Source organism: Balaenoptera acutorostrata, chromosome 14 (assembly GCF_949987535.1).
Source record: "Balaenoptera acutorostrata chromosome 14, mBalAcu1.1, whole genome shotgun sequence".
Taxonomy (NCBI): domain Eukaryota; kingdom Metazoa; phylum Chordata; class Mammalia; order Artiodactyla; family Balaenopteridae; genus Balaenoptera; species Balaenoptera acutorostrata.
Window position 1 is genome coordinate 15,086,310 of NC_080077.1, and position 27,408 is coordinate 15,113,717.

Genomic DNA, 27,408 nt, shown 5'->3' on the forward strand with positions numbered 1-27,408 from the left:
TTTAGGGTTGTTTTTTTTTTTTCTTCATATCTAGAATAGGGAGGCTTCTGACTTAAGTTCATATGAAGATGTGATTAGAGTCAGATCTTTTCTTAAGGTGGATTAAAAGGAGAAAACCAAAAAGAACAGAGCAAATCAGAAGAGAGAGGAAATGGGGCTTCCCTGGTGGCGCAGTGGTTGAGAATCTGCCTGCCGATGGAGGGGACACAGGTTCAAGCCCTGGTCTGGGAAGATCCCACATGCCGCGGAGCAACTAGGCCCATGAGCCACAACTACTGAGCCTGCGCGTCTGGAGCCTGTGCTCCACAACAAGAGAGGCCGCGATAGTGAGAGGCCTGCGCACCACGATGAAGAGTGGCCCCCGCTCGCCGCAACTAGAGAAAGCCCTCGTACAGAAACGAAGACCCAACACACCCAAAATAAAATAAAATTAATTAATTAATTAATTTAAAAAAAAAAAAAAGAAGAGAGAGGAAATGGTTCTTTAAAAGGTGGAAAATAGGGACTTCCTGGCAGTCCAGTGGTTAAGACTCCTCGCTTCCACTGCAGGGGACACGGGTTCGATCCCTGGTTGGGAAGCTAAGATCCCGCATGCTACACGGTGCAGCCAAAAAAAAAGAAAAAAAAGTGGAAATAGATACTATTTCACACCTAGTAGGATGGCTACGAGAGAGAGAGGGAGGAGGGAGGGAGGGAGGGAGGAAGGAAGGAAGGGAAGGGAAAATACAAGTGCGGACAAGGATGTGGAGAAACTGGAACATTTGTGCAATGCTGATGAGAATGTAAAATGGTGTATCCACTAAAACAGTATGGCAGTTCCTCAAAAAATTAAAAATTGAATTACCACATAATCCAGCAATTCCAATTCTTATATCCAAAAGAATTGAAAGCAAGATCTTGAGGAGATATTTGTACACCCATGATCATAGTAGCATTATTAACAGTAAAACAGTCCAAGTGTCCTTGTACTGATGAATGAATAAACAAAACATGGTATATACATACAATGGAATGCCATTCAGCCTTAAAAAGGGAGGAAATTCTAACGCGTGTTGCAACATGGATGAACCTTGAGGGTATGATGCTAAGTAAAGCAAACCAGTCACAGAAGGACAAATACTGTATGATTCTACTTATATGAGCTGACTAGAGGAGTCAAATTCAGACACAGAAAATAGAATGGCGGTTGCCAGGAGCCGGGGTGACGAGGGAATGGGGAGTTATTGCTTAGTGGGTACAGAATATCAGTTTTCCAAAATGAAAAGAGTTTCAGAGATAGATGGTGGCGACAGCTGCACAATAATGTGACTGTACTTAAGGCCACTGAACTGTACACTTAAATATTACGATGGTAAATTTTATATGTATTTTACCACAATTTTTTAAAAGTTTGAAATGGTGGGGAAATAAAGGAAAAGTGACTTTACTTCCTTCATAATTATACATGACCAGCTCTAAGTCCTTTACTTTAAGGAACTATAGCTGTTGATTTACACTCGCTTCTCAAAACAACCCCATCAGACAGCAATTCTAATTAACCCTTGTTTTACAGAGAGGAATGAAACTTGCTCAAATCCCCAACAATGGTATATACTGGAGCCATAACTTTGGTTCAGGTCTTCCAAATACATGAAAACACTGACACAGCAAAGTAGCTCCATATGTTTGTGGCCTCTGAGTCCAAATCCAAGCACTTTTCACCAAATGAATGCTAGAGCTTTTTGCTGACTGATGATATAATTTGGTGACATTTTCAGCTTCCATACCTTATTTCAGATGCATGGCAAAGTTACACTGTTCTGCTCAAAGTGACATCTGTAAATTTCCCCAAAGCATGTTTCTGTCTTCCAGGCTTGAGCTGTGACACTTCAATTCACACAATATTGCTCTTAGTATTTGTCACTTTTCCTAGCCTAGTAAAGCTCTGCTGATGATAAGGGGTAAATCCAACTTGAGAAAAATACAACATTAGATTTGGTGCAGGGATGACACTACAAATGACACAGTCTTGTTATGGGTTCTTGTAGACTCTTGATTTTTCATTGACACCAGGGACTGTGTCAGTTTCATTTCTGTATCCTCAGTCCCTCACACAGATCCTCAGTAACTGACTGCTGACGTGGTCCTGAGGTAAGGATGGAGGTGTCAGGGATGGTGGCAGTGGTGTTGACGTAAGGGAATCTCACAAGTTATAAAGACTAATAATAGCTAATAGATAAAATAGATAAACAACAACAAGGACCTACTGTGGAGCACAGGGAACTCTACTCAATATCCTGTAATAAGCCATAATGGAAAAGAATCTGAAAAATTATACATTATATATATATATAAATAACTGAATCACTTTGCTGTACACCTGAAACTAATACAACATTGTAAATCAACTCTACTTCAATTAAAATAAAAGAAAGAATAAGAAGAGCGAATATTAAGAAGCATTTACTCTGTCACTCTGTTGGGAGCTTTATATATATGAACTGTGAATCCCCAAACCACACTATGTCATAAGCATTATGATCCCATGTTTCAGATGAAGAAACTGAAGTTCTGAGACATTAAGTAATTTTTTTGCCCAAAGTGTCACAGATAAGTGGTATACTCAGGACTGCTTGAACTCAAAGCTAATACCTCTGGTCCCTGCAGTATTCTACTTCCTCATACAATTGCATATTATCCCTGCTTTGTATTTTAATCAGTTTTTCAGTGTCATAATGGTGTGGTAGGAAAAGTACTAAACTTTCAAAAGAAAGATATTTAAGTTCCCGCTCCATTATTTGCTAATTGAGCAAGCTATAGAATCTGTATAATGGGAAATTTCTGCCTTGCCTATCTGAGTTATAAGATTGTCTCAGATGAAGTATTTTGGAAACTGAGAAAACAATTATAATAAATGCTGGCCTTTAGCTTCTACTTTTATTCTCAATAAAATTTAGGTATTTCAGGTCAATTAAAATCTTGGGCTTGGTGGATATTTTCCTTTATGTAGGTAGTAAAATTTATCCTAAAAATCTCAACATGGCGGCTTCCCTGGTGGCGCAGTGGTTAAGAATCCGCCTGCCAGTGCAGGGGACACGGGTTCGAGCCCTGGCCTGGGAAGATTCCACATGCCGTGAAGCAACTAAGCCCGTGCGCCACAACTACTGAGCCTGCGCTCTAGAGCCCACAAGACACAACTACTGAGCCGGCGTGCCACAACTACTGAAGCTCGCACACCTAGAGCCCGTGTTCCGCAACAAGAGAAGACACCGCAATGAGAAGCCCGCGCACAGCAGTGAAGAGTGGTCCCCGCTCGCCGCAACTAGAGAAAGCCCGCGTGCAGCAACAAAGACCCAATGCGGCCAAAAAAATAAAATAAATAAACTTTTTTTTTTTTAATCTCAATAAGATTACTCAAAATGATCACTTATTTATTACTAAAACTTACTTATTTTTCCACCTTTACAGTAGAAAACTCTGGCACATACCACTGGTTAGGAATATCACCAATAGTGGGACAAACTGACATCATGCAACTCTTGCTGTGACACACTGAGACACACCACTTATATAGTATGCCTACCAAAAATCTTATCATGAAAAACAATCAGATAAACCTATTCTGCAGAACAAATGACCTAGAGTCTGTAAAAATATCAGTATTATTGAAGACAGAGAAATGCTGAGGAACTGTTCCAGATTTACAGAGACTAAAGACACACAAGTAAATATAATGTGTGATCCTGAAATGAAAAAAAAAAAAAAATTGCAGTAAATGGCATTATTAGGACAATTGGCAAAATTTCAGCAGATAGTGTACATTAGAAAATACTATTACAACAATGCTAAACACCCTGAATTTGATCATTGTATTTTGGTTAGAGAATGCCCTTGTTCTTAGGAGATAACACACTAGAGTATTTAGGGATGAAGAGCCATGAAGTTTGTAATTTACTTTCAGTTTGTTCCCCAAACAAATATAAATAATATAAAAATTCTACATACTCATGCATGGGCTAATATTCTTAATTCACAGAGGATACCAAATTGGGATAAAATATGCAAATGTCCAGTGGAAGAAAAATTAATTTTATTTGTACAAGACCGTACTAGTTTTCCAAAAATATACCAGGAATCAGAAAAATCTAAATGTAATTAAAGCACTATTGGGTCAGATGTAAGGCAACAATCAAAGCTGCTGAATATTACAACTCCTACAGCATGTTGGAGAATGCACCCCATGTTTTGAGTTGAAGAGTGTGCCCCAGGGATTTTTGTGGTCAGTACGGCTGGGCTGAGGACATCTCTGGGGCTAGCAGTTCCGCTGAACACAGTTCCCCCGTGTCTCTGGCAAGCACCCCTGACACACTCTATGTCTGGTGGGCCCCTGGTGCCGGGTCCAGAAGGGGACACTTAACCCAGGCTGAGCCTGAAAGTCCCCAGTGCCTAAGTACCTCCTGGGAGTAAATGAGTAAATGGAGCCAACGACAACCGAATTACTGTTTCTAGAGTGATTGGCAACGAGGAGGCCAGCGACTTTGCCCAAGACTGGCATTAATCCTACCACCTCAGATTTTGAAGAAACTGCTCTGAATCACGTCTTAGTAGCTAAGTAGTCTAAGTTAAATGCAAGAGTGCTTTGCTCCGGGGGCGGGGAGGGTCTACAGGAGCCAGACACACCGTTTTTAGAACTTAACCCGTTTAAATGGCCAAGAGAAGCAAACTCGTACAACCTCAAAATTCAACAGCATTTCACAAACTCACGACTTGCCCCTAACTTCCTAAAATTAACCGGCCGCTGGCAATCCCAACCCCGTTCCGACTACGATCTCCCCACGCCATCGAGAGGCAAGTTTGCCGGCGAGGAGCGCCCAGCACAGCCCGGGCCGCGCAGCCGGGGCCGAGTATCCCCGGCGCCCTCCCGGGTGGAGACGGGCCGCCGGTGCCACCCACGCGCGCGGCCGCGGGCTGCGACGGTACCTCGGGAGCTGGCGACGTGACGCCGAAGGCGGCGCGGCGGGTGGGCTGCGGGCGCCGGCGGCCGGAGCAGCTCATGGCGGCCGGGGCCCCGCTGCGCGCTCGGACCCGCGGGCGGCGGGGAGCCAGGCGGGCGCGGGAGCCGGCGGGAGCCGGCGGTGCGCGCGGTGCGTCTCCTCGGGCAACGAGGAGCCCGTGCCGTAAACACGGCGGCGAGGCCCGGACGCACGCTGCGCCCGCGCGACCCGGGATCCCGGCCTGGCAGCGAGCCGTCCGGGCCTCCGAGACGCGACCGGGGGCGCCGGACAGACCCCGATCCTCCCGAGGGTGTCCCCCCCGGTGCGCGGCGCAGCGGCCGAGCGGCCCCATCCGGCCAGGGCGAGGCTCAGACACCCGCCGGAGCGACTGGGGACAGCGGGGCTGGAAGCTGGTCTTCACCGCGGGACTCCATCGCGAGCGCAGTTCCGGGTCTTGTCCTCAACTCAGGGACAAGTAATAGCGAGGGGTCAGTGTTGACAGGACTGGCGGCATGCGCTGTCACGAAGGTGAATGAGCATTTATTTAGCGCCCACTGTGTGCCAAGGTTTCTGCGTCTTCCAGCGCCCGGCCGCTTGCTGGGTGTGCAATCCGTGCAGTGGCACAGGCCCTGCGCTCAGAAGGGACTCACACTTGGTTTAACTCCCTGCTGTCCCACTCTTGAAATTCTTAGTGATTTTTGAACAAAGGGTCCTACATTTGCCTTTTGTACTGGGATCCGCAAATCACATAGCGTTCTCTCATTCAACCCTCTCAACAACCCTGCAGGGAAATATAAATATTAGTAATACTAGTGTTAGAACAGCCATAGCTTTTAGTTATAAAACACTTACATGTGTTCTTTCAAGAGCTGTTCTAACTGCTTTCCAACTAAGATTTCATTACTTAAAACAAGATTATGAAGTGGATATAAGAATAATCCATTTTTAAGGTGAGGAAGCAATCACAGGGAAATGAAATAAATTGTCCAAGAGTATACAGCTGGTCAGTGGCAGAACGATGATCAGACCCCAGACCATAAGACTAAAAGCACAGAGAAGGTGAGTAACGTGCCTAAGGTCCCACTATTTGTAGCAGAACCTCAAACTGGAACCCACATTCACCTCACTTCAAGGCCCTTGATGGACCTCCCTGTGTGCTGTTCTAAAATTAAATGAAATCACAGATGTGGCAGCTTTTCTTAGATTCCATCCAACCATCATCCTACTCTGAGGACTTCTTGGCCTTGAGGATGGCTTTTGATCTTTTTTATATATTTATTTTATTTGTTTATTTGTTTGCACCAGGTCTTAGTTGCGGCAGGCAGGCTCGTTAGTTGTGGCATGCGAACTCGTTGCGGCATGCATGTGAGATCTTGTTCCTTGACCAGTGATGGAACCCAGGCCCCCTGCACTGGGAGCGCGGAGTCTTAACCACTGTGCCACCAGGGAAGTCCTGATGGCTTTTGATTTTACAGTAACATTGCCACGTATCCAGTCCAGAATCACCTCCATGCTTTCACTTGAAGCAACATTAAAAAAAAAAAAAAGTCCTTAATGCAAATGAAAGCTTTCAGAAATCTCCTATTAATAGTATAGTTTGTAGTAAACATGCTTTCAACTTGCAGTTTTTCCTTGCAGTAGAATCACTACACACTTGTCAAATTTTTTTTTTTAATTTTATTTATTTTTGGCTGCGCTGGGTCTTCGTTGCTGCGTGCGGGCTTTCTCTAGTTGCAGTGAGCAGGGGCTACTCTTTGTTGCCGTGCGCGGGCTTCTCATTGCGGTGGCTTCTCTTGCTGCGGAGCACGGGCTCTAGGCGCCCGGGTTTCAGTAGTTGTAGCACATGGGCTCAGTAGTTGTGGCTCTTGGGCTCTAGAGCGCAGGCTCAGTAGTTGTGGCACTCAAGCTTAGTTGCTCCGCGGCATGTGGGATCCTCCCGGACCAGGGGTTGAACCCATGTCCCCTACATTGGCAGGCGAATTCTTAACCACTGAGACACCAGGGAAGTCCCACTTGTCAAATTTTCAATGAAACGACACTGCCCGAGGAAACACAAAAGCTGATTGAAACCTCAAGGCACCTGGAAGAGAAACTGTCTGAAAAAGTCCCTTCTCCATTAACTCCACGTCCAATTGTTGCAGAATTCAGTTTCATGAAGTCTAATTCTGGTCACTGTGGTCAAGCTTGTAACTCTTCTTCATGACACCGGAAGATATGAATTTACACAGTCTTTAAAAATCGGTGTTGGTGATGAATGTGTTAATTAAAGAGATGGGAGGAATCCTTTCAAAATATAACTTATATCAAGTCACCACTATGCACACTTTTAATATCTTACAGTTTTGTCAGTTATACCTCTATAAAGCTGGAAAAAAACAAATACACACAATAAAAGATTTTAAATCAGTGTTAAACAGATTCTTCTCTATGAAAGCAATATAGCTTTGCAGTAAGTGGGAAAAGAAAAAGTACCTGGCCTGACCCCTCCCTGGACGCCTGCAAACTTTCTGGGATGTCAAGACATGAGCCAAGTGATCCTTCAAGGTAGCACCCGATGATGTGTCCCTTGAGAACTGAAAGGAGGACCCTGCGTCTGGATGTACATCTGAGCTGGACCCTGGAAGGGACTACAGTTTGGGACTAGCTGGCACTATGGTGATAGAATACGCAGGCTGGCAGTGGGGGGAACTCTGGGTATGATGATAGTTTAAGCAAGGCCGTGGGGGTGGGCACAGTTAGTAAAAATGCACAAAGCGCATTCCAGCCCAGATTACTCACAAAACTGCATGTGTGGGCAATATATTATGATTTGTAATATCTCGGTACAGACTTCTATTTTTTCTTTATAATGACAACAGAGTCAGGAAGCTGCCAGCTGCGTGACCTCGTCCACCTCATATACCTGCTTCTTTATAGAAGAGGGAGGTTCCTTATTAGATACCAGGCTAGTGTATAGGAACCCTTCAGCTGGCCAAGTTTTTAGCCATAGTTGATTAACAATGTTGTGTTAGTTTCAGGTGTACAGCGAAGTGATTCGGTTATATGTGTATATTCTTTTTCAGATTCTTTTCCATTACAGTTTATTATAAGGTATAGTTCCCTGTGCTCTACAGTAGGACCTTGGTGCTTATCTATTTTATATATAGTAATTTAGGCCAAGTTTTTAAACAGCAACAATACGAAGGCTGCAACCAAAGGAAGATAACAGGGCAAGAGTAGGTGGGATACAGCGGAGGAGAGAGAGAGGGAAGGCAAGGAGGCCTGCAGGAGGAGCCAGGTGAGAGGGGAGACTGGCCGGCTGGGAGTGGTAACGGTGAGGAGGGGGAAGATTCGGAGGTGGAATCCACTGGAGTCTGAGTTTACCAGCCAGGCTGAAAGCATAGTGAGGCCTGAAAAGCAGTGAGGACATAAAACAGAGGAGGGAAAAGGAGAGAGAGTTCAGTTTGGGACAAATTTAATCTGAGGTGATGATAGGAGAAGGCAAACAAATATTTTGTAGTTTGGGAACGGGAAGCCCTGGGCACACCCAGCTTAAACCAGAATTTCTGGCTCATTCTGCTATAATGTTAAATTTTATCCTGAAATATGTTTACAAAGCTGGCACGCTGAGATATACATTCAATAAACATGATATCTGAGACAAGATAAAAAATGCCTCATCAGTCGCTCTGGGAAGCGATGAAGATCTACATCTCTCTGGCACTTGGGCTTTTATTCTGAAGCTTTCTTGTGGTTTCCTAAGTTTATTTCTCCGGTTTCTTCCTTTTGTTTGTTTGCTTGTTTGTCTTGCAAATATACAAGTTTCTCATAGGAAAAATCTGTAATAGGAAACTTTGGGGGTTTTCAATGTATTTAGAAACCTGTCTGGAAAGCACTCCTATAACATTTTATTTGTCTAAAGATTGTTTTCAAAGAATGTTTGATTTAAATATTTTCCTAACCTGAATGAAATGTTGCCAAACGCTGCAAACTACTTTAGTCATCCAACACAAGATTCGTTGGTAAAAGACAGATCACCAAAACCTACTTCTATCCTTTAAGTGACTGCACTTAAAGGACTTTATAACCATTCTCAGCCCTTTCTTAGACTTGTTTCAGTTGCTTTGCTGATTTCTATTTGATCTCGCTAATAATTAGTCCTTCTTTAGCAATGATTATTGTTTTACCAATTCATCCTAAAACAAATCCCCATCCCTTATTTCTTCTAGTAGGACAACACGGCTAGTTGTAAAACAATCTATCACTGTCACTTCCAAAGATCTTCATAAATTTTCATATCATTTATTATTTTTTTTTTTTTTTAAATCACATTAGGATTCTCTTTTTTTTTTTTTTTTTTTAAAGTTTTTACTTGATTTTATTTATTTATTTATTTATTTTTGGCTGTATTGGGTCTTCGGTTCGTGCGAGGGCTTTCCCCAGTTGCGGCAAGCGGGGCCACTCTTCATCGCGGTGCGGGGACCGCTCTTCATCGCGGTGCGCGGGCCTTTCTCTATCGCGGCCCCTCCCGTCGCGGGGCACAGGCTCCAGACGCGCAGGCTCAGCAATTGTGGCTCACGGGCCCAGCCGCTCCGCGGCATGTGGGATCTTCCCAGACCAGGGCTCGAACCCGTGTCCCCTGCATTAGCAGGCAGATTCTCAACCACTGCACCACCAGGGAAGCCCATATCATTTATTTTTAAAGTCCGTTTTCTTTTCCCAATACATATAACTGTTTCCAACATATTTTATACCTAAAATAAATGTGATCCATTTTATAACTTTATGATAAGCTAAGCTTAGAAACCACTGAGAGCTCACTTTATACAAAATAACCAATTCAAGGACCTTTGGTTTCAGCATTAAAGTCAATCACAGACTGCTCTTTTTAATAAAAAAAGTAAAATCCTTATCAAAAACTTAAAGTGCTTTTTAAAATATTTTAGCTGCATAAGTAGAAGGTTCTGAAAAACATCCATGATAAATATATACTTTCGAAACTCACATGATTTTTATCTCACTTTAAATTCAACATATTTTCATTCAATTGCAATCTATATTTCCTCAAGTAATCAAAGAGATTCGTTGTACATAAGGCCATCCTCCATGGCCTTACTGAAGCAATTCTTCAGTTGTAAAGTTGCAAGTTTAAAATAGTTCAATATTTTAGGAAAAATTTGGAAGGATTAATCATGCAATCAGTGTTAATATTTTTCTATCCCAAGGGGACAGTGAACTTTCCGCAGACTGTCAGAAGAACTACTTCATCATGTGTCTCTTTACAGGAAAAGTGTCAACCAGTCAGGAGGATTATGGCAAGTCTGGGATGAAGCAAAAGCCCTAAGGGCCTTCTTTGACTGCTCTCTCCTCCACATTCCCTTGCAGCTATGGGTCTTTTAGATAAGTCTTTCCCCTTTGGAGTTAGTTCCCCAGGAAGAGCCAGTGGTCAGGATTCGTAAGGAAGTGGTTTACTGAGGAGTGCTCCTAGGAGAAGGAGGTGAGGAAAACAGCATAGGGCAGGAGAACGAGCTACTCAAGCATGTGGGGCAAGCCTGGAAACTAACTTCCCACTTTGGTTCCAGGGGGCTGGCCCTTTGCACCTGCAACCTCCCTCCCCCTGCCCCATCCCCGGTCTCCTGTCAGTCAGCCATTGGCAGGAGCACAAGTCTCCAGCGAAAGGGACAGCCTTTAAAGGGACAGCCTTTTACAGCCGACACTCACAGCAGCTGTTGGGGGAAGGGGGGATCCCAGCTAAGGAACGGGGTTCCAGAAAGGATAACATCTTCAACTGCACAATTCAGTCTCTGAAATAACTCTTCAGTCTGTTTCTCCTTTCTCCATTCTTGCTATCGGTTGATTGCCTTAGACTAGGTTTTAAGGAGTTTTTTAGGGCTTTTTCTGTTGTTGTTTTTTTTTAATCTGGGACTTTATACCAGTCTGCTTCTAATCCATTTTCAAACCAACACAAGAATTATTTTTTAAAAACCCCAATCTGATCAGATGATTCTCCTGTTCTAAAACTTCAAGGAAACCCCACTGCTTATAGGAAAAGAGGGAGAGTCTTAACATCATATGCCTCTTTTTTTATAATTTTCATAGGTGTTTTATTTTTCCTCCTCAAATCTACTCCTCTGAAGTAGGTATTATTATCCTCTTATTACAGATATAAAAACTAAAGTTCAGAGAGGGAATTTGCTCACATGCACATGACGTAAATGGCAGTACAGGTATTTCAAGTGAGATCTCTCTGCCTCCAAGCTCTCTACTCTTTATAACTGATGTCATCTAACAGCATTTCTCAAAAGTTGAACCCATCCACTCTGCCTACTGTGTTTCCCCTATGCAACCTAGCTACAATCCAGGCTGCCATATATGGTTGGTCAGGTTGTGCACTGCACAAGGGCACCACATTTTAAGGGACACTGTTCAAAGCAGAGACATTTTTGCTATTTTGAAATTTCTTTGTATTTTTATTACACTTTTGTAAATTTTGAAGATGGGCAGTTTGTACATTTAATATGACATTTTTTTTCAACTGAAATAAAATGTCTTTTCTAAAAGGTTAGATACGTACCAGCTGCTTTGATCTATGAAGGAGGACTAACTTTGATAAGTGAATAATAACTAAAACAACTTGGGTTTCTAAATAAGAAACTGGTTTTCTGACACACTGACCAGTGTATATCTTTAAGTTTTACAAATACAGTCAATCCTTGCTATTTGTGGATTCAATATTTGCGAATTTACCTACTTACCGAAATTTATTCACAACCCCAAAATCAACACTCACGGAGCTTTCTCAGTCACTGACGTGCACAGGACTGGTGAGAAATTTGAGTCAACCAACATGCACGTTCCCAGCCGAGATCAAACAAAGCGACACTCTGCCTTCTTGTTTCAGCGCTCAGAGTGTAAACAAGTGTCCCTTTTGTGGGCCATTTAGTTCCACTTTTTTTGTTTGTGTGTTTTGCATTTTTTTTGCTTTTGTGTGTTTGTGTGATTTTGCTATTTTAAATGGCCCCTAGGCATAGTGATGAAGTGCTGTCTAGCGTTCTTGAGCCAGTAAGGCTGTGATGTGCCTCACAGAGAAAACAGCGTGTTAGATAAGCTTCACTTAGGCACGAGTTACAGAGTTACTCATGGCTGTTGGTCATGAGTTCAGCATTAATGAATCAACAGTATATACTAAAGTGTCTCTAAAGAGAAACACACATAAGACAAGGTCATGTATTGATCAGTTAGTGAAGACGCCGTGACCAAAGGCTCACAGGAACCTAAGCCTGTATTTCCCCTGGAAGCAGTGGATCAGTATTTGCTAATTCAGTGTTTAAAGCGACTTTATACAATATAACTACTGTGGGTAACAAGAATCTACTGTATTCCACTGGAATTAATTGCTGATTAAATTTGACACTCACAATGCAGTTTGTATCATCTGCTGTTTGTTTTTTGTTTAGAATGGTATCTTGGAGTTTCCAATTTAAATCTACGGGTGTTTTCATTATGACAACTGCCATTAAATAATTCATATTTAATAATGCAATAATTATGGGACTTCCTGGTGGTGCAGTGGTTAAGAATCTGCCTGCCAATGAAGGGGACACGAGTTCGAGCCCTGGTCCGGGAAGATCCCACATGCTGCGGAGCAACTAAGCCCGTGCACCATAACTACTGAGCCTGCGCTCTAGAGCCCGAGAACCACAACTACTGAGCCCACGCACCACAACTACTGAAGCCCGCGCGCCTAGCGCCCATGCTCCACAACAAGAGAAGCCACCACAATGAGAAGCCTGCTCACTGCAACGAAGACCCGACACAGCCAAAAAAAAAAAAAAAAGCAATAATTAAATGGGATAAGTCAAATGTACTTCCTGCCAATTCAGTTACATGACCATGTAATATGAATTTTTTAATTCTATATTCTTGTTAAAAAATTATCCACCTGAAGTAAAAATAGATTTTCCAAAATACTCTATAGGTAGAAAGTTTTGGAAATTTATCACACATTACAAAATGAAAAAAATCTGTGAATCCTTGTTATTCTTTTTCTGTCTCATAGTATTTTTTAGTCTACCTATATTTTAAACCCTTTAGGGATGAAAAAATGAAGCGAAGAATAAAAATGAGTTCAAAGATTTGCAGCATTTATCATGTATTCTAAAAAGCAGGCCAAATGTTACTTCAAAATAATAACTTTTAAGTGCCTTTGCTCTGTGTTCATTTGGTATGATTTTTAAAACGAGTGTTATCAGCAAAATAATGCAGGAATTGAAATTCATTGTGCATGGAAGCATCAAAGAGATCAGGAAATTCTTTGAATAAAAAAAGAAGCAGTAGTGTTTACAAAAATATTTTTGGTTGTTATGTAGCAATATAATCTTTAAAAGAGAGGTTTACGATGTTGAAAGAATATCACTGCTGTATCACTTCAGTAGATGTATTACTGAAAAATTAGAACTGATGCATAAGGTTGGCAGATTTTTCCCAGATGAAAGCCAGCCCTCCTTGGTAGGTGGAAGTAGCAGACTGACTACCCAGTGAAACTCTGTAGGGTCAAGCATTTCCCCTGCTTTAACAAAGTTGGCAATCAGTAGATATACCCTTAATTGAAATCAGATTATAAATGAGATCTAGTTCTTTTCATATATATGGAAAAAAAAAAAAAGCACCAGTAGAATATAAACTTGCATGAAAGGTCTTGTTCTTTTTTAAAAAATACCAGAAGTCCTTGAATTTATCTCTGGCCTTGGAGGCCTTCCAACAGTGGTTAAATGGACAGACCCTGGAGCCAATCTGCCTGGGATGAAATTCTGGCTCTGCCACTTCCTAGCCTTGTGATCTTGGGCAAATTTCTCTACCTCCTTGGGCCTATTTCCTCATCTGTACCATAGAGATAATAACAGTATTTAACCCATGGGGTTGTTGCGAGGATTACAGGAGCTAATGCATGTAAAGTGCCTAATACAGACCCTGGGACAAAGTACAAAGTAAATGTTAGCTATTCGCATTATTATTTTAAAACAGAGTAGAAAATTCCCCCACAAGACACTGCAAAAAAGCACTAGAAAAGCAAAGGGTTTACTATTATTCTAAATTACTCAGAACTTTGGACTATCAGAGGCTTACAAAAAGTTTTTTTTAACTACTCAGTATATAAGAATAAATTCTTAAAGTATTTTCATTACTTTTGGAAAATAAGGATCTTAGGAAGAGGCTGTAGGTAGAAGCAACAGAGGCACCTCATCTCCAAGAACTTAGAAATCAATTGCCCTTGGGACTTCCCTGGTGGCGCAGTGGTTAAGAATCCACCTGCCAATGCAGGGGACACGGGTTCAAGCTCTGGTCCGGGAATACCCCACGTGCCACGGAGCAACTAAGCCCGTGCGCCACAACTACTGAGCCTGTGCTCTAGAGCCCGCGAGCCACAACTACTGAGCCCGTGTGCCACAACTACTGAAGCCCACACGCCTAGAGCCCGTGCTCCGCAACACAAGAAGCCACCGCAATGAGAAGCCCGTGCACCGCAACAAAGAGTAGCCCCCGCTCACCACAACTAGAGAAAGCCCACAAGCAGCAAGGAAGACCCAACACAACCAAAAAAAAAAAAGAAGAAATCAATTGGCCTGGTATGGAAGCAATCAAAGTGTCCATCAACAGATGAATGGATAAAGATGTTATATATATATAAACTTTACATGTGTATATATATATATATATATATATATGCTTTATATGTATGTGTGTATATATACACACATACATATATGTGTGTATATATATATATTTACACAAAGGAATACTACTCAGCCATATTAAAAGTGAAATTTTGCCATTTGCAGCAACATGGATGAACTTGGAGGGCATTACGCTAAGTGAAATAAGTCAGAGAAAGACAAATACTGTATGATATCACTTATATGCGGAATCCAAAAAATACAACAAACTAGTGGATGTAAGAAAAGAGAAACAGACACAGGTATAAAGAACAAACCAGTGGTAACCAGTGGGGAGAGGGAAAAGGGCAGGGTCAATATAGGGGTAGGGGAGTAAGAGGTACAAACTACAATGTGTAAAATAAGCTACAAGGATATATTATACAACATGGGGAATATAGCCAATATTTTATAATAACTATAGGTGGAGTTTAACCTTTAAAAATTGTGAATCACTATATTGTACACCTATAACTTACACAATATTACTGTACATCAACTATACTTCAATTTAAAAAAAGAAATCAGTTGGCCTCATTTGATTAAACCGAAGCGGAGATATGCAGAACCCTTTATAAAGACACTGTTTCCCCAGCCAAGACAGAACTGTAACTTAAGGGAATATATTAAGATGTAATAAAGAAAATGGTAACCACAGGAGAGGCTATTGTCCAGTGGAAGCTCAGGGGAAAGATACTGAACCTCAACTGTTAATGTCATGCCTGTTTGATAATTTTCTCATCTAAATTAATACATAGGATTTCAAGTTTTTAAAGAGCAACATCCCACCCTCACAGCCTACAAGCCTATGGCCACCAAGTCCACCCCAGGGACCTGGCCTTCCCTCAGGATGGTCATCCATACACAGGATGTGTCGGGTGTTGAAGACAACAGGACCCTCATGTCACAGTTCTGTCTAGACAGGGTCACTCCAAGACAGCGATGAAAACAGGAATGCAGTTCTTCGGGTTCTTTTTGCTCCCACAAGTTGAAGTTCTTGAAGGACCAATGTCACATTCCACCGAAAAATATGATAACTTGCCAAACAAATGTTCCATTAAAAAAAAAACAACTTTCAAAAGCAAATGTGGTTTCTAAATTAAGCAAAACCCCAGCTTCTTCTGGATCTTTAAAATGTCTTTATTATTTTGGAAAATCTTATGGCTTTTGGTGGGGGAGTGTGGGATTTTCCTGACCCCATTTTAGACATGCTTTGGGTTTCTTTTAAAATGATGCCAACTTTCCTTCAAAAAGCAACAAATAATTCTTGTTAATAAAAAGTTTATAAAAGTTGCGAGGGAAGACTGTTCCTCATGTGCTCTGGGTCTTCAGTATCGATTCTAACTTCCTGTTGAGGTCTGTGCAAAAGTATTCAAAAACATTTCGATGATTTTTCTGACTCGGACCAGGCTAGATTTTATTACCAATTCGATTTAGCCAAACTTATACATACATATAAAGTCATCCTCATCTACTCCTCTCAACAACATCATAAAAATAAATTAGTCTTATTTTTGGAAAGAGATTTTAATCTTCTGCTGATTCACAGATTTGACCTCAATTAAAATACCCTCTTTATAAGCTTACATTATGAGTCACAAATTTCCTTGGTTTATAAAACCTCTAATGAAGAAGAAAGAGAAGGAAGCAAGTTACAGGAAGCTGAGCCTTTGGCTAATCATTTTTTAAAGAAACGAATGCCTCAGCCTTTTCAGGGACAGACGTCTCTTGAGGTGGTTCCAAAATACTGATCTATGAGTGTAAACTGCCTTTAATTCATGTGCTAAATCAGCCGCAATTACTTAATACCTGCTCTCGATACAGAACGGTGATCAGAGTGTACAGTGAGTTCAAAAGAGTAAAAGGTATTTAAGTCTAACCTCGAGGACTTTCTGGTTAACGAGGAATGATAAGATGCAGAAAAGAGAAAAACCATAAGACACAATCACAAAACAATTAGTCACCAAGCAATATTGCAAACATGGTAAGTCATCATGGCTGGAGTTATAAATGTACCTGATGGTAGGTGAAAGACTTCACTAGGGAGGTGAATCTTCCCAGAACTCTGCAAGATAAAATGAGGAAAAGTCAGAATTATCCTCATTCCTTAGCACACCATGCTTCAGAGGCAGCCATTCTATAACATACCTGTGAACAAAACTCTCTGAATCAGTTCTTACACATCTCAGTATTCACACATAGTCACAAACACTCAGACATAAATTCAGCCTGACTTGCCCCGAGGTGAGAACATATATCCAGGGCCCAGGTTTATGTTTTCCAATTATTATATCTCAATCATGTATGTGTCAGGGACAGGTTAGCTGTCCACTAAACATGGTTAGGTGTGACCTTGAATTTCTGGCCTTTGGTAAGTGGGCGGAAGTAAAGTACATCACTCTCAGGTTGGGCCTGTAAAAACTTCCTGTGTGATACTGTACGCTCTCTCTTCCCCTGCGATCTGGCTAGATCCTGATTCCAGGATGGCATCCAAAGCCACATATTGAACGTGGTCGAACCTCCATCAGCCTGGGTCCCAGCATAGAGCAGACAACCCCCTCACCTCCCCTACACGCATCCTGGCTGATTGGACTTCCCATTTGTTAAGCCACTGAGCTTTGGGTGCTTATCTGTTATAACTGCTGACATAACCTTACCTATATAATGTATTGTATCTGAAAAAAAAGAAAACATTTCATTTTTAAAAGTAAAAAAATAAAACATTTGGATGGCAAGTAAAATCAAAACTCAAGTGTAAATACGGTTAGAAGAAAACATGGAGCGATACAATAATTTGAGGGGGAAATTTTTTTTTAACTGGGTCAGATCTGTAATACAACTAGCTGTGCCCTCTTGCTCCCTCCCCCCTCCCCGCCCCATGCCCCCAGCAGTGCTGTGGGACCAGAATAGCTTCTGTCTGTGGAGAAGACTAAGACTCTTCATTCACTGAATAAGACTTTGGGGTGTATGATTTCTTACACAGTAACCCCGCTCCTTTTCTTTTTCCTGTGTCATACCTCGTTCCAGTGAAATTTTTCAGGGAAGTAAATATATAAAACAGGTCATCTTGGCACTGCTCTGGTTGAACTGGGAGTTGAAAACGCAGCTCCAGCCTTAACAAAACCCCAGAGGCTCTTAGGAGCACAGTTTGAAAGCCACAATTTACATTGATTCAGTCGCAAATATTAGGTACAGTCGCACCAAGCATCCTTAGTTTCCAGAACTTACAATGGCCTTATCATCTACCATGCATTATCTGCATTTTTGGAAATTATTTAAATTTTCAACCTATGTATACTCTTAAGACGATTAAACTCTATTTTCCTCTAAAATATTTCTTTACATTTATCTTTCTTCCATTTTTCTCTATCATCAGCCTAGTTCAGGCCCACATTACATGACTCCTTTGCCTCAGTTTCTCCCCACTCTCCAGCACACTTCCTTTTAAGAGTCTATTCTCTGTCCATGGATAAAGAAGATGTGGTACATATATACAATGGAATACTACTCAGCCGTTAAAAAGAATGAAATAATGCCATTTGCGGCAACATGGATGGACCTAGAGATTATCATACTAAGTGAAATAAGTCAGACAGAGAAAGACAAATACCATGTAATATCAATTATATATGCATTCTAAAATACGACACAAATCAACATATCTACAAAACAAAAACAAACTCACAGATATAGAGAACAGACTTGTGGTTGCCAAGTGGGGCACAGGTGGAGGGAAGGATTGGGAGTTTGGGATTAGCAGAGGACTCCCCTTATAGGATGGATAAACAATAAGGCCCTACTGGATATCACAGGGAATTATATTCAGTATCCTGTGATAAACCATAATGGAAAAGAATATGAAAAAGAATATATAACTGAGTCACTTTGCTGTCCAGCAGAAATTAACACAACATTGTAAATCAACTACACTTCAGTAAAATTAAAAAAAAAAAAAAAAAAAAAAGGAGTCTATTCTCTGTCCAGCAGCAGAAATGGCCCTTAAGGAATATGAATCTGAGCAGGTCACTCTTGCTGGAAACCCTCCGATGGCTACCCATCACACTTTGAATAAAAATCCAAAGGCCTTTCAATGGCCCCTAAGACCCCCTGTGACTTGGCCTCAGCTCCACCCTCCCGGCTACTATAGCTGCATCTCCCTGTTCTTCCTCAAACGTGGCAAGGATGCTCCGATCCCAGGGCCCCTTACACTCACATTTCCCTAAACCTGCACCTCTCACTTTCCTGATGACTGGCTGGCAGCTTGCTGATGTATTTCATCCGGGACCAAGATCAGATCTGGCCTGTTCAAAGGCTGTCCCCGACCACTTTGTGGTCTTCTTCTCCTTTATGCCCCTACCCAGAGTATATCATTTCCTGACATTAAATCACGCATGGGCTTGTTTCCCCTCACTTAGACTGTAAGCTCTTTGAGGATAGGATTTTGATTTTGTTCATTACTCCATCCCAACACCTAAAACAGTACATAGCACATACCTGTTCCTCAGTAAATAATTCTATAAGGGAATAAATGAACGAATTCCCTCAGAGAGTTTGTAGCACCTAATGATTACTCTTTCCAGCTCAAAACCATTCAGGCCCCAGCACTACTAAGGCACAGCTCCCTTCTGCAGCCTTATTTCCTGTCTCAGAGTCTCCTGGATGTTGACACTCACGGCAACATGCGTGAATCTCAAAGGCATTATGCTGGATGAAAGAAGCCAAACTAGAAAGGTTTGTATTGTATGATTCCATTTATATGACATTCTCAAAAGGACAAAACTGTAGGACAAAGAACAAGATCTGTGGTTCCAGGAATTATGGGTGGAGGTACGGGTGACTATAAAAGAATAGCACGAGGGAGTTTGGGGGGTGGCGGTGATTGATGGAATTGTTCTGTATCCTGATTATGGTGGTGGTCATGAATCTATGCATGTGCTGAAATTCATAGAATTGTACTCCAAAGGAAAGAAAGTCGAGTTTAGTATAATTTTAAAAATAAAATAAAAAACAAATAAATATGCAAAAAAAAATATTGGTCCTGTGGATACTAAGATCCAGACAAATTGAGTTTTTGCTTTTCCTACTTCTTGCTCTGACTTTCCTGCCCTCTCCCATCCTCTCCAGTAACCTCTCTTGTAACCTCTCCTGTTTCTATCCCCTCCTTCCTAAGTCTCTCTCTACCAGACTCTCTACATTGAAAGTTTTCTGCCACAAAACTGCCAGATTGATCTTTCTAAAACATGACCTCCTCAGAAACTTTCAATGGCTCCCTTTCACTTATGGCAATGGTTTCCAAGCCTTTCTCCTTTTCTTCAATGAATCTTTGTTCAACTGGAATCTTTTTCAGGAGCCAAGTGTGCAGAACAGACCAATTTGGAGATTTCCCTGGTTCACCTAGTTGACAAAGGGTGGGGTGCTACAGTCCCACTGAAGTGCCTCCCCATGGCTCCTTACACACCACCCCAAATCCCCAACATTCCTCCATGGAACCCCAAGAGCTACTAGAAGCACAGGATGAGAACCAGTGGCCAATAGAACAAAGTCTAACTTTCTAGAGAGATATTTCTGATCTCTGAGAGATCTTGCTATTTGTCCTAAAGAATTTATGGGACCATTAAAGGGCAGGACACTTGGAAGATTTGGGGTTCAAGCCCCAATCTAGCCACTTACTAGCTGTGTGAAACTTGAACCTCTTTTGCCCTTAGATCAAGTTAAGGTAAGAATAACCTATCTCACAGTGCTCTTGTGATGACATGACATAGTACGTGAATTCTTTTGTAAAGTGCTTTGTAAAATGTATGATAGAGTATTATTATTATGAGAGGCAGTGTAGGTGTGGGCAAAAACTATGGGTTTGGGCCCTTTTACTTCGTTCAAATGCAGGTCCTGTCACTTGCTACCACTGGCGAGTTTCTTATCCTCTCAGAGTCTTTTATCTTGTGTGTAAAATGAAGCAAATATAGCATCACTTCCGGACATCTCCAGAAGAAGAAGAGGGTTATCTCCCTCCATAAGCCCCTTTTTAAGCGCGTCACTGGCAAAGGGAGTGGTACCAACATAGGGAAGGATGTTCAAACAGATGGTGCCCACGCCAGGAGAAAAGAAGGGAAAGTGACTTTCGTATTGTCATTCAACAGTCTCAGCTTCAATTTCTACCTTTGGAGTCCTGTTGCTAAGCCAGACTTCTCAATGTAATAAAATATTCCTCCATTCTATAAAGAATTTCTGTCTATAGTGTCAACAGTCTACAATGTGCAATATTTTCAATCAATTCTTTTAATTGAAAATAAATTGTATTCTTTGGTTCTTCTCACTGACATATTTAATTATATCCTCATGATTTGTCTTATAGAAACTAGCCAGTCTTTCAATGGGTTAAACAGAGATTAATAGAAACAAATGTTTTCTATGGAGAGAAAAATGACATTAATAAGTAGGAAGAAGGAAGTAGAATTTTCCACAAAGGTAAAATGCCAACGTTTGTGCAAGAGTAAATAGGATTATCCTGTCTTGGTGCATGGCAGAAAACACAATTAGATCATAAAATCATAGCGCTAAAAACAAATTTATGGCTTATATACAAAACATTAAGTAACAGAACAATAGAATGCCTAGCTAAAAATCACATAATTAGTAACATAACTGGGACTGGAATTCAGATTCCTTGCCCACATTACCAACTCTGAACAAGAACTCCCCTCAATAAAGGAAGGTAGCTGATGGGTCTCCTGTAAGATCATCATTATTAGGGTTTCAGCAGTTCAAATAACATTCCATTTGGGAACTAATGAGAAACGAAACAAAAATATAGAATTAAGGTATAAGCTTACAGATTAATATAAAATTGTGCTTCGTTTAATTTTAAACAACTTATCAGTAATGCTATCAAAGACCAGGCAAGAATTGGAAGAGTTTATCTGAACAGATTTTGGATTTCACCAAGATAGCAAAACAACTTTTATATCATCCCTTTGGTTGAAAGAATAAGCCAGTTCATTCTTGTTAAATCACTTCCATCTGGTCACAAGAATAATCTCCCTTCAAAATAACTACCCACTGGTTTTCAGCTGGTTGGTGGCCTGAAACATGAGAGGCTTTCTTTTCATTACTGGATTTGCTGATGTTCAGCTCTCTACACCAAAGTTCTTAGAGATTTCCTTTCTCAGTGTGGTGTTCAGCCTACTATAAAATTCCACGAATTCATAAGTGCCCAAACGATACAAAATGTATGATACAGAAAAACAATCCCCATTCCCACCTACTCCCATTCTACGTGAGTATTTTAAAACATGTAATTGACCTTTAGCTTTATTTCTTCTGCTGCTGAGATTTCAACATATTAATAACTCACAATGTGGTTGATCATCCACATAATCTTATGGGTCAAATTTCCATTGACAGTAAGTATATTTACTCATTTTTAAAAGGAACTTAAGTAAATGGTTACAAATTATGGGAAAGGCATAGGAACTTCAAATAAAAGCCATAACTTGACTTTTGGAGTCCAACAGATCAGAGTTTAAATTTTGTCTCTGCCATTGACTAGTTCAGTGGCCTTGTGCCCAGTGACTTGAAATCACTGAGACTTGGTGCTCCTGTATGAATAATGGAATAAAAATATTTGCCTCTGGGAGTTTTATGAAGATATCATGCCACATTATGAGTAAAGCACTTAATACTGTGCCTGGAATATAGTGCTCCATAAATGGCATCTATTCTGTTATAAGGTATCTATAATGTGCTTGCTATTCACTGATTGCCAATAATTATTATAAAAATTAAGAATATATGTAAAAGAAATTTTTTGAATTTTGCTTCTTGCTTTATACTTTAAACAGCTCTTTCTGATTTCTGATTTTTAAGATCTTTAAAATATTTTAAGAGTTCTAAATAGGAGAACATTCCTAATACTTTTTCATCTCTTTTTATTTTAAAACAAGAACTAACACAAACACACACGCACAAAAAGCCTTGTAATGATAAGATTAAGGATGACTCATTCTATGTGCACATGTGAAACCTTCTCCTTCTTTTAAGGACCCCTGGAAGAAATCAAGCTAGACAATAGAGGAATTATATTAGGTGAAGTTTGAGATGGGAAGAAAAAATACAGTGTGATGTATCTCTTCTTCACCTCAAAAACAAAATCATAAAAATAAACCAAATCATGGCTTTCACCAACTGTGAAATAGAAAGAAAACTGAAAGAAAAGGAGAAAAATAAGAGCAGGTATTCTTAACTGTTTTTGTGCCATGAACTTCTCCAGGTAAAGCATCTAAATTTTTGATGTAATGATGAAACAATAATTCAAGATAGTTGAAGTAACCGTAACATAATATGAAAAGACTTGTGATTTTTGCAGTTGACGGAAGTACAGGTACTGCTAATATTGCTGAGGTTTATGGCCCATATTCAATATTAAAGGAAATACTACATTTCAATTAGAGATTAATGAAAATAAAGACGAAATTTTTTCTCACCCAAGCTTACAGACCACCTCAATTCTATCTGCTGAACCCCTTGGACCCCAGTTGCAGAATTTCTGCATTGGAGATATACCAAGCCCAATCTGTATCTTCCTAAATATAAGATAGAATTGGAATATTAGTTCCTTTAAATTTTCTGAATCATGGTAAAAATTAACTTGCTGTGTTACAATTAGCAAAATAAGGAAACAAGTACAGTTTTGCTTCTTTCCTTCAAGCAAAGTTTAAGTGAAATGACAAGCAATTATTTTTATTTTGTTACAAAGTTTTTTCTAGGGTGACTTTTCTACATTGTTAACAAAATTGTTTCTTTTTTCCACTTTTCCAGAATTTTATTTTCAAATTCACCTATTTTGATATACTTCTATGATAAACCACTGTAACATTGGGTCACAAACATTACATGTATACAGAAAATTTCAGCCAAGAAAGGAATGAGGACACAGTTTTGTTGTCATTGACCTTACTGTGTTTTACCAAATCCTTGCTCCAGCATAATGATTTTAAAGTTGAAACCACAAGAATGTGTGCAGTCAACAATTAAAATTATACTCTGCCAGTTTTTCTTGCTGAAATCGCCATACTTGATAGTACAGAAGAAAAATCCAGCCACTTTACCGTGCTAAGGGATCTCCCCCTTGTGCCTAAACTTTGTATTGAACTCAAGCAGGATTGAAAGTCATCGGCATGACATATATTATGAATTATTTTTTTCTTAGTACAAAAAGTGGGATCTTAGTTCCCCGACCAGGGATCAAACCCGCGCCCCCTGCAGTGGCAGTGCAGCATCTTAACCACTGGACCGCCAGGGAAGTCCCTGAATTTTTTTTTTAAAGTAAGGCAAAAAGTGACTTTCCTTCTCATATAAAGCAATTACTCAATGCTGAGAGTTTGGGGCTAAAAGCCTAATACAAGCATTATTCTAGGAGGACTAGAATAATTGTGGCTTCAAATAATTGTCCGTTACTGAAGACTCACAAAGCTTAATGGGTACTAGTTGTCTGAAGATGTTCATATCAGCTTCTTTTATAATAGCAAAGATTTTGAACAATCTACATAGCAAAACAAAATACGATCTAGCTATATGATGAAATGTTTGCAGCCATGAAAAGTCACATTTTTGAAGAATTAACAAATGGGAAACTGAGCACAATATAATACTGAAGGGATAAAGCAGTATTCAAAGATGCATACATTTATGGAAAACTCCCAATTATATACCATGTATTTCTTTATTCATTTAACAAGCACCAACTGGTCTAACTGATCAGATTTCAAGTAGACCCATTTCATCCTTCAGACTTCAATTTAAATAGCATCACAACAGGGGGTTAAGAAAATTATTTCAAATGCTAGAATTTGTCACCTACCAATCAGTCATTCATTGAACACCTACTCTGTGCTCTACATTGTGTGGGGAGCAAACACACAGAAGTCAGTGGCTGCCCCCAAGAAATGTACAACTTATGGGAATCAACATTTTACAAGTGTCTTCCCTAAGAACTGGTTTTCCTTTCTCCAAAATTCTGGAAGGTCTGAGAGCGAGGTGAATGTTAAATAAACTGAAAGGGGGAAATGTGACCCACCAAAGAAAAGCAGGAAGGTAGGAGAACCAGGTGAACAGTGGCCCCTGATTGGATGGCTCAGAGTACACTAACTCCACACCCAACAGTATCTGTAGTTTACAAATGAAGGGAAAAGATCAGGGTTCGTGGAATACTCAGGTGGCCGCTAGGGGATGCCAGAATGCTGATATCTTTCAGTGTGACGCCCGTTTCCCTAGGGGAATCTGGGTTTGCGATTGAATGTAGTTCAAGTTGACCAGAAATAACTTCTCCTTTTCCAGTAAAATTGTGAGAATGTGACTTAGGTCACGGAGTTAACAGGAGACCAGGGATTAGCAATCAAGTATTTATGAGTCCCAGATCATTATTAAGTCCCAGGTCATACTGTTATCCAAGGGGAAAAAAAAATCTTCCATCCCTCCAGCCGGAACTAATTATAGCAAACTAGACAAAAATTACAAAAGTAAAATGACAACAACAAAACCAATTAACCAAACTAAAACTTCAGAAGCTGGAAAACCACTTGAGAATTTTTTTTTTTAATTTAAATAGTACAAACCTGGTTTTTGTTTTTTTGTCTTAAAAATGTAAAAAATATGTCTAGGCATGGAGAAAGAAATACATCCAAATCTTAACAGGAGTATTGGAGGTGGTGGAATAACATCCTTATTATTTTTCTCATTTTTTCCCTCTGCTTTATTCATTTTCTGTAATGTCAAGATATCGTTTATCGCATACCATAAATGTCAGACACTGCATTAGCACTTTATCAAGGTAGTAAGACACGCATGTGTAGAAGTGTTCAGTCTCCTCGACTCCCCACACCCAGTCCAGGGAAATAGGAGAGTAGAGTGGAGAAAGTTTTGTGGAGTTAGAGGCTCCAGAACAAGGCTCAGTGAGGGCTTGGGCAGAGGGAGCTGTTAGGAAAATGGGTGGGAGAGGAAATTTTAATAATTCTAACTCTGAACTGTGTTTTCAATTCACCCTAGGGTTTTCTTAAAATCTAAGAAAATGGTTTGAATTACGTTGGTATTGCCTTTTGCAGTGGGAATTTCTTTTATAGAAACATGACCTTGAGGTTGAACAACATGGGTTCTGGCTATTAAAAAGTTCAAAAGCATTACTGCATTTTATCAAACACCAAAATGCCACCTTGAATTACAGAAAAAAGCTGGGTGATCTCAAGAAATCTTGTTCATTTGCTGTTTAATCAAAAAGTAACATAAATCAATGGAGTATAAACCGCCATCCTCCACCTAATTATTTACCTGCCCTTCATCCACATTTTCATCATAATATACCTAAGATACTGGATCTATGTCTTGCTAAAAAAGTGTTGCACGAAATTTATAGGCTGCTTTACCCAGGAGTTACTTCAGACTTAAGCAAGTATGGTATTGTTAGCAGTTGAAACAACTGAAGATGATATTTTAGGAAAGTTTCCCAAGATCCCTCAGCTCTTCAGTGGAAAATTCACCCCCAGCTGACTCCAGAGCCCCAGCTTCCCTCATCATGCTGCTTTGTACCTACACCAAACATAATATATAGGCCAAATTTGCTGGGGTAGGAACAGGTGGGGAAGCAGGAGAAGGCGACAGGCAGAGCCCTGTCCATCGGGTGTCTCGGGCCCTCATTTCAGAGGCCCTTAGGTGATGTTACGAAGCAGTTCAAAAACCAGTGTTTCGCGACAAAAGAGAAACAAAAAACATAAAGAAGACTTCATGAAAATGTAAAACTTTTGTGCTGCAAACAAAAAGACACCCCACAGAATGGGAGAAAATATTTGCAAATTATATATCTGATGAGATTTGTACGCAAAAGATATAAGAACTCTTACAATAAAAAATAAGTAAAAATAAACTCTTGGGACTTCCCTGGCAGTCCAGTGGTTAAGACTCTGCGCTTCAACCACAGGGGTCAAGGGTTTGATTCCCTGGTCGGGGAACTAAGATCCCGCATGACACGTGGCAACATGGCCAAAAATAAAAATAACATAATTTTAAAAATTAAAACTCTTACAATAAAAGATAATCTAATTTTTAAATGGAAAAAAGAATTGAAGACATTTCTCCAAAAATATACAAATGACTGATAAACACATGAAAGCATGTTCAACATCATCAGGGAAATACAAATTGAAACCACAATGAGATACTGCTTCTCACCCAGTAGCATGGCTATAATGAAAAACACAGACAATAACAAGTGCTGACAAGGATGGAGAATTGGAGCCCTCATGAGGAATGTAAAACACTGCAAACACTTTGGGAGTCTGGCAGTTGCTCAAAATGTTAAACGTAACTGCCACAGGATCTAGCACTTTTACACCTAGGTACATACCCAAGAGAACTGAAAACACACATACATACAATCACGTGCACACGAATGTCCATAGCAGCATTATTCATAATAGTCAAAAAGTGGAAACATACCAAGTGTCTATTCACTGATGAACGGATAAATATGGTAGAACCATATGTGGTATATCCATACAATGGAGTATTATTCAGCCAAAAAAAAAAGGAATGAAGTACTGACACAGCTTACAGCTGATGAACCTTAAAAAGAAGCCAGTCACAAAAGACTACATATTTTATATTCTATTTATATATGAAACGTCCAGAACAGGTAAATCCATAGACAGAAAGCAGATTATTAGTTGCCAAGTGCTGAGGAGAGGGGGCTGGGGAGT

General features: G+C 40.3%; 1 protein-coding gene across 1 annotated transcript in view; it reads right to left on the minus strand.

The window, feature by feature from the left end:
• The window catches only part of CCDC170 (coiled-coil domain containing 170), a 132,321-nt gene that overhangs the window by 90,113 nt on the left and 14,800 nt on the right, over positions 1-27,408 (minus strand). The window contains 1 exon segment of the mRNA XM_007196928.2: positions 16,682-16,730. Within this exon segment, the coding sequence (XP_007196990.2) occupies positions 16,682-16,730 (49 nt within the window).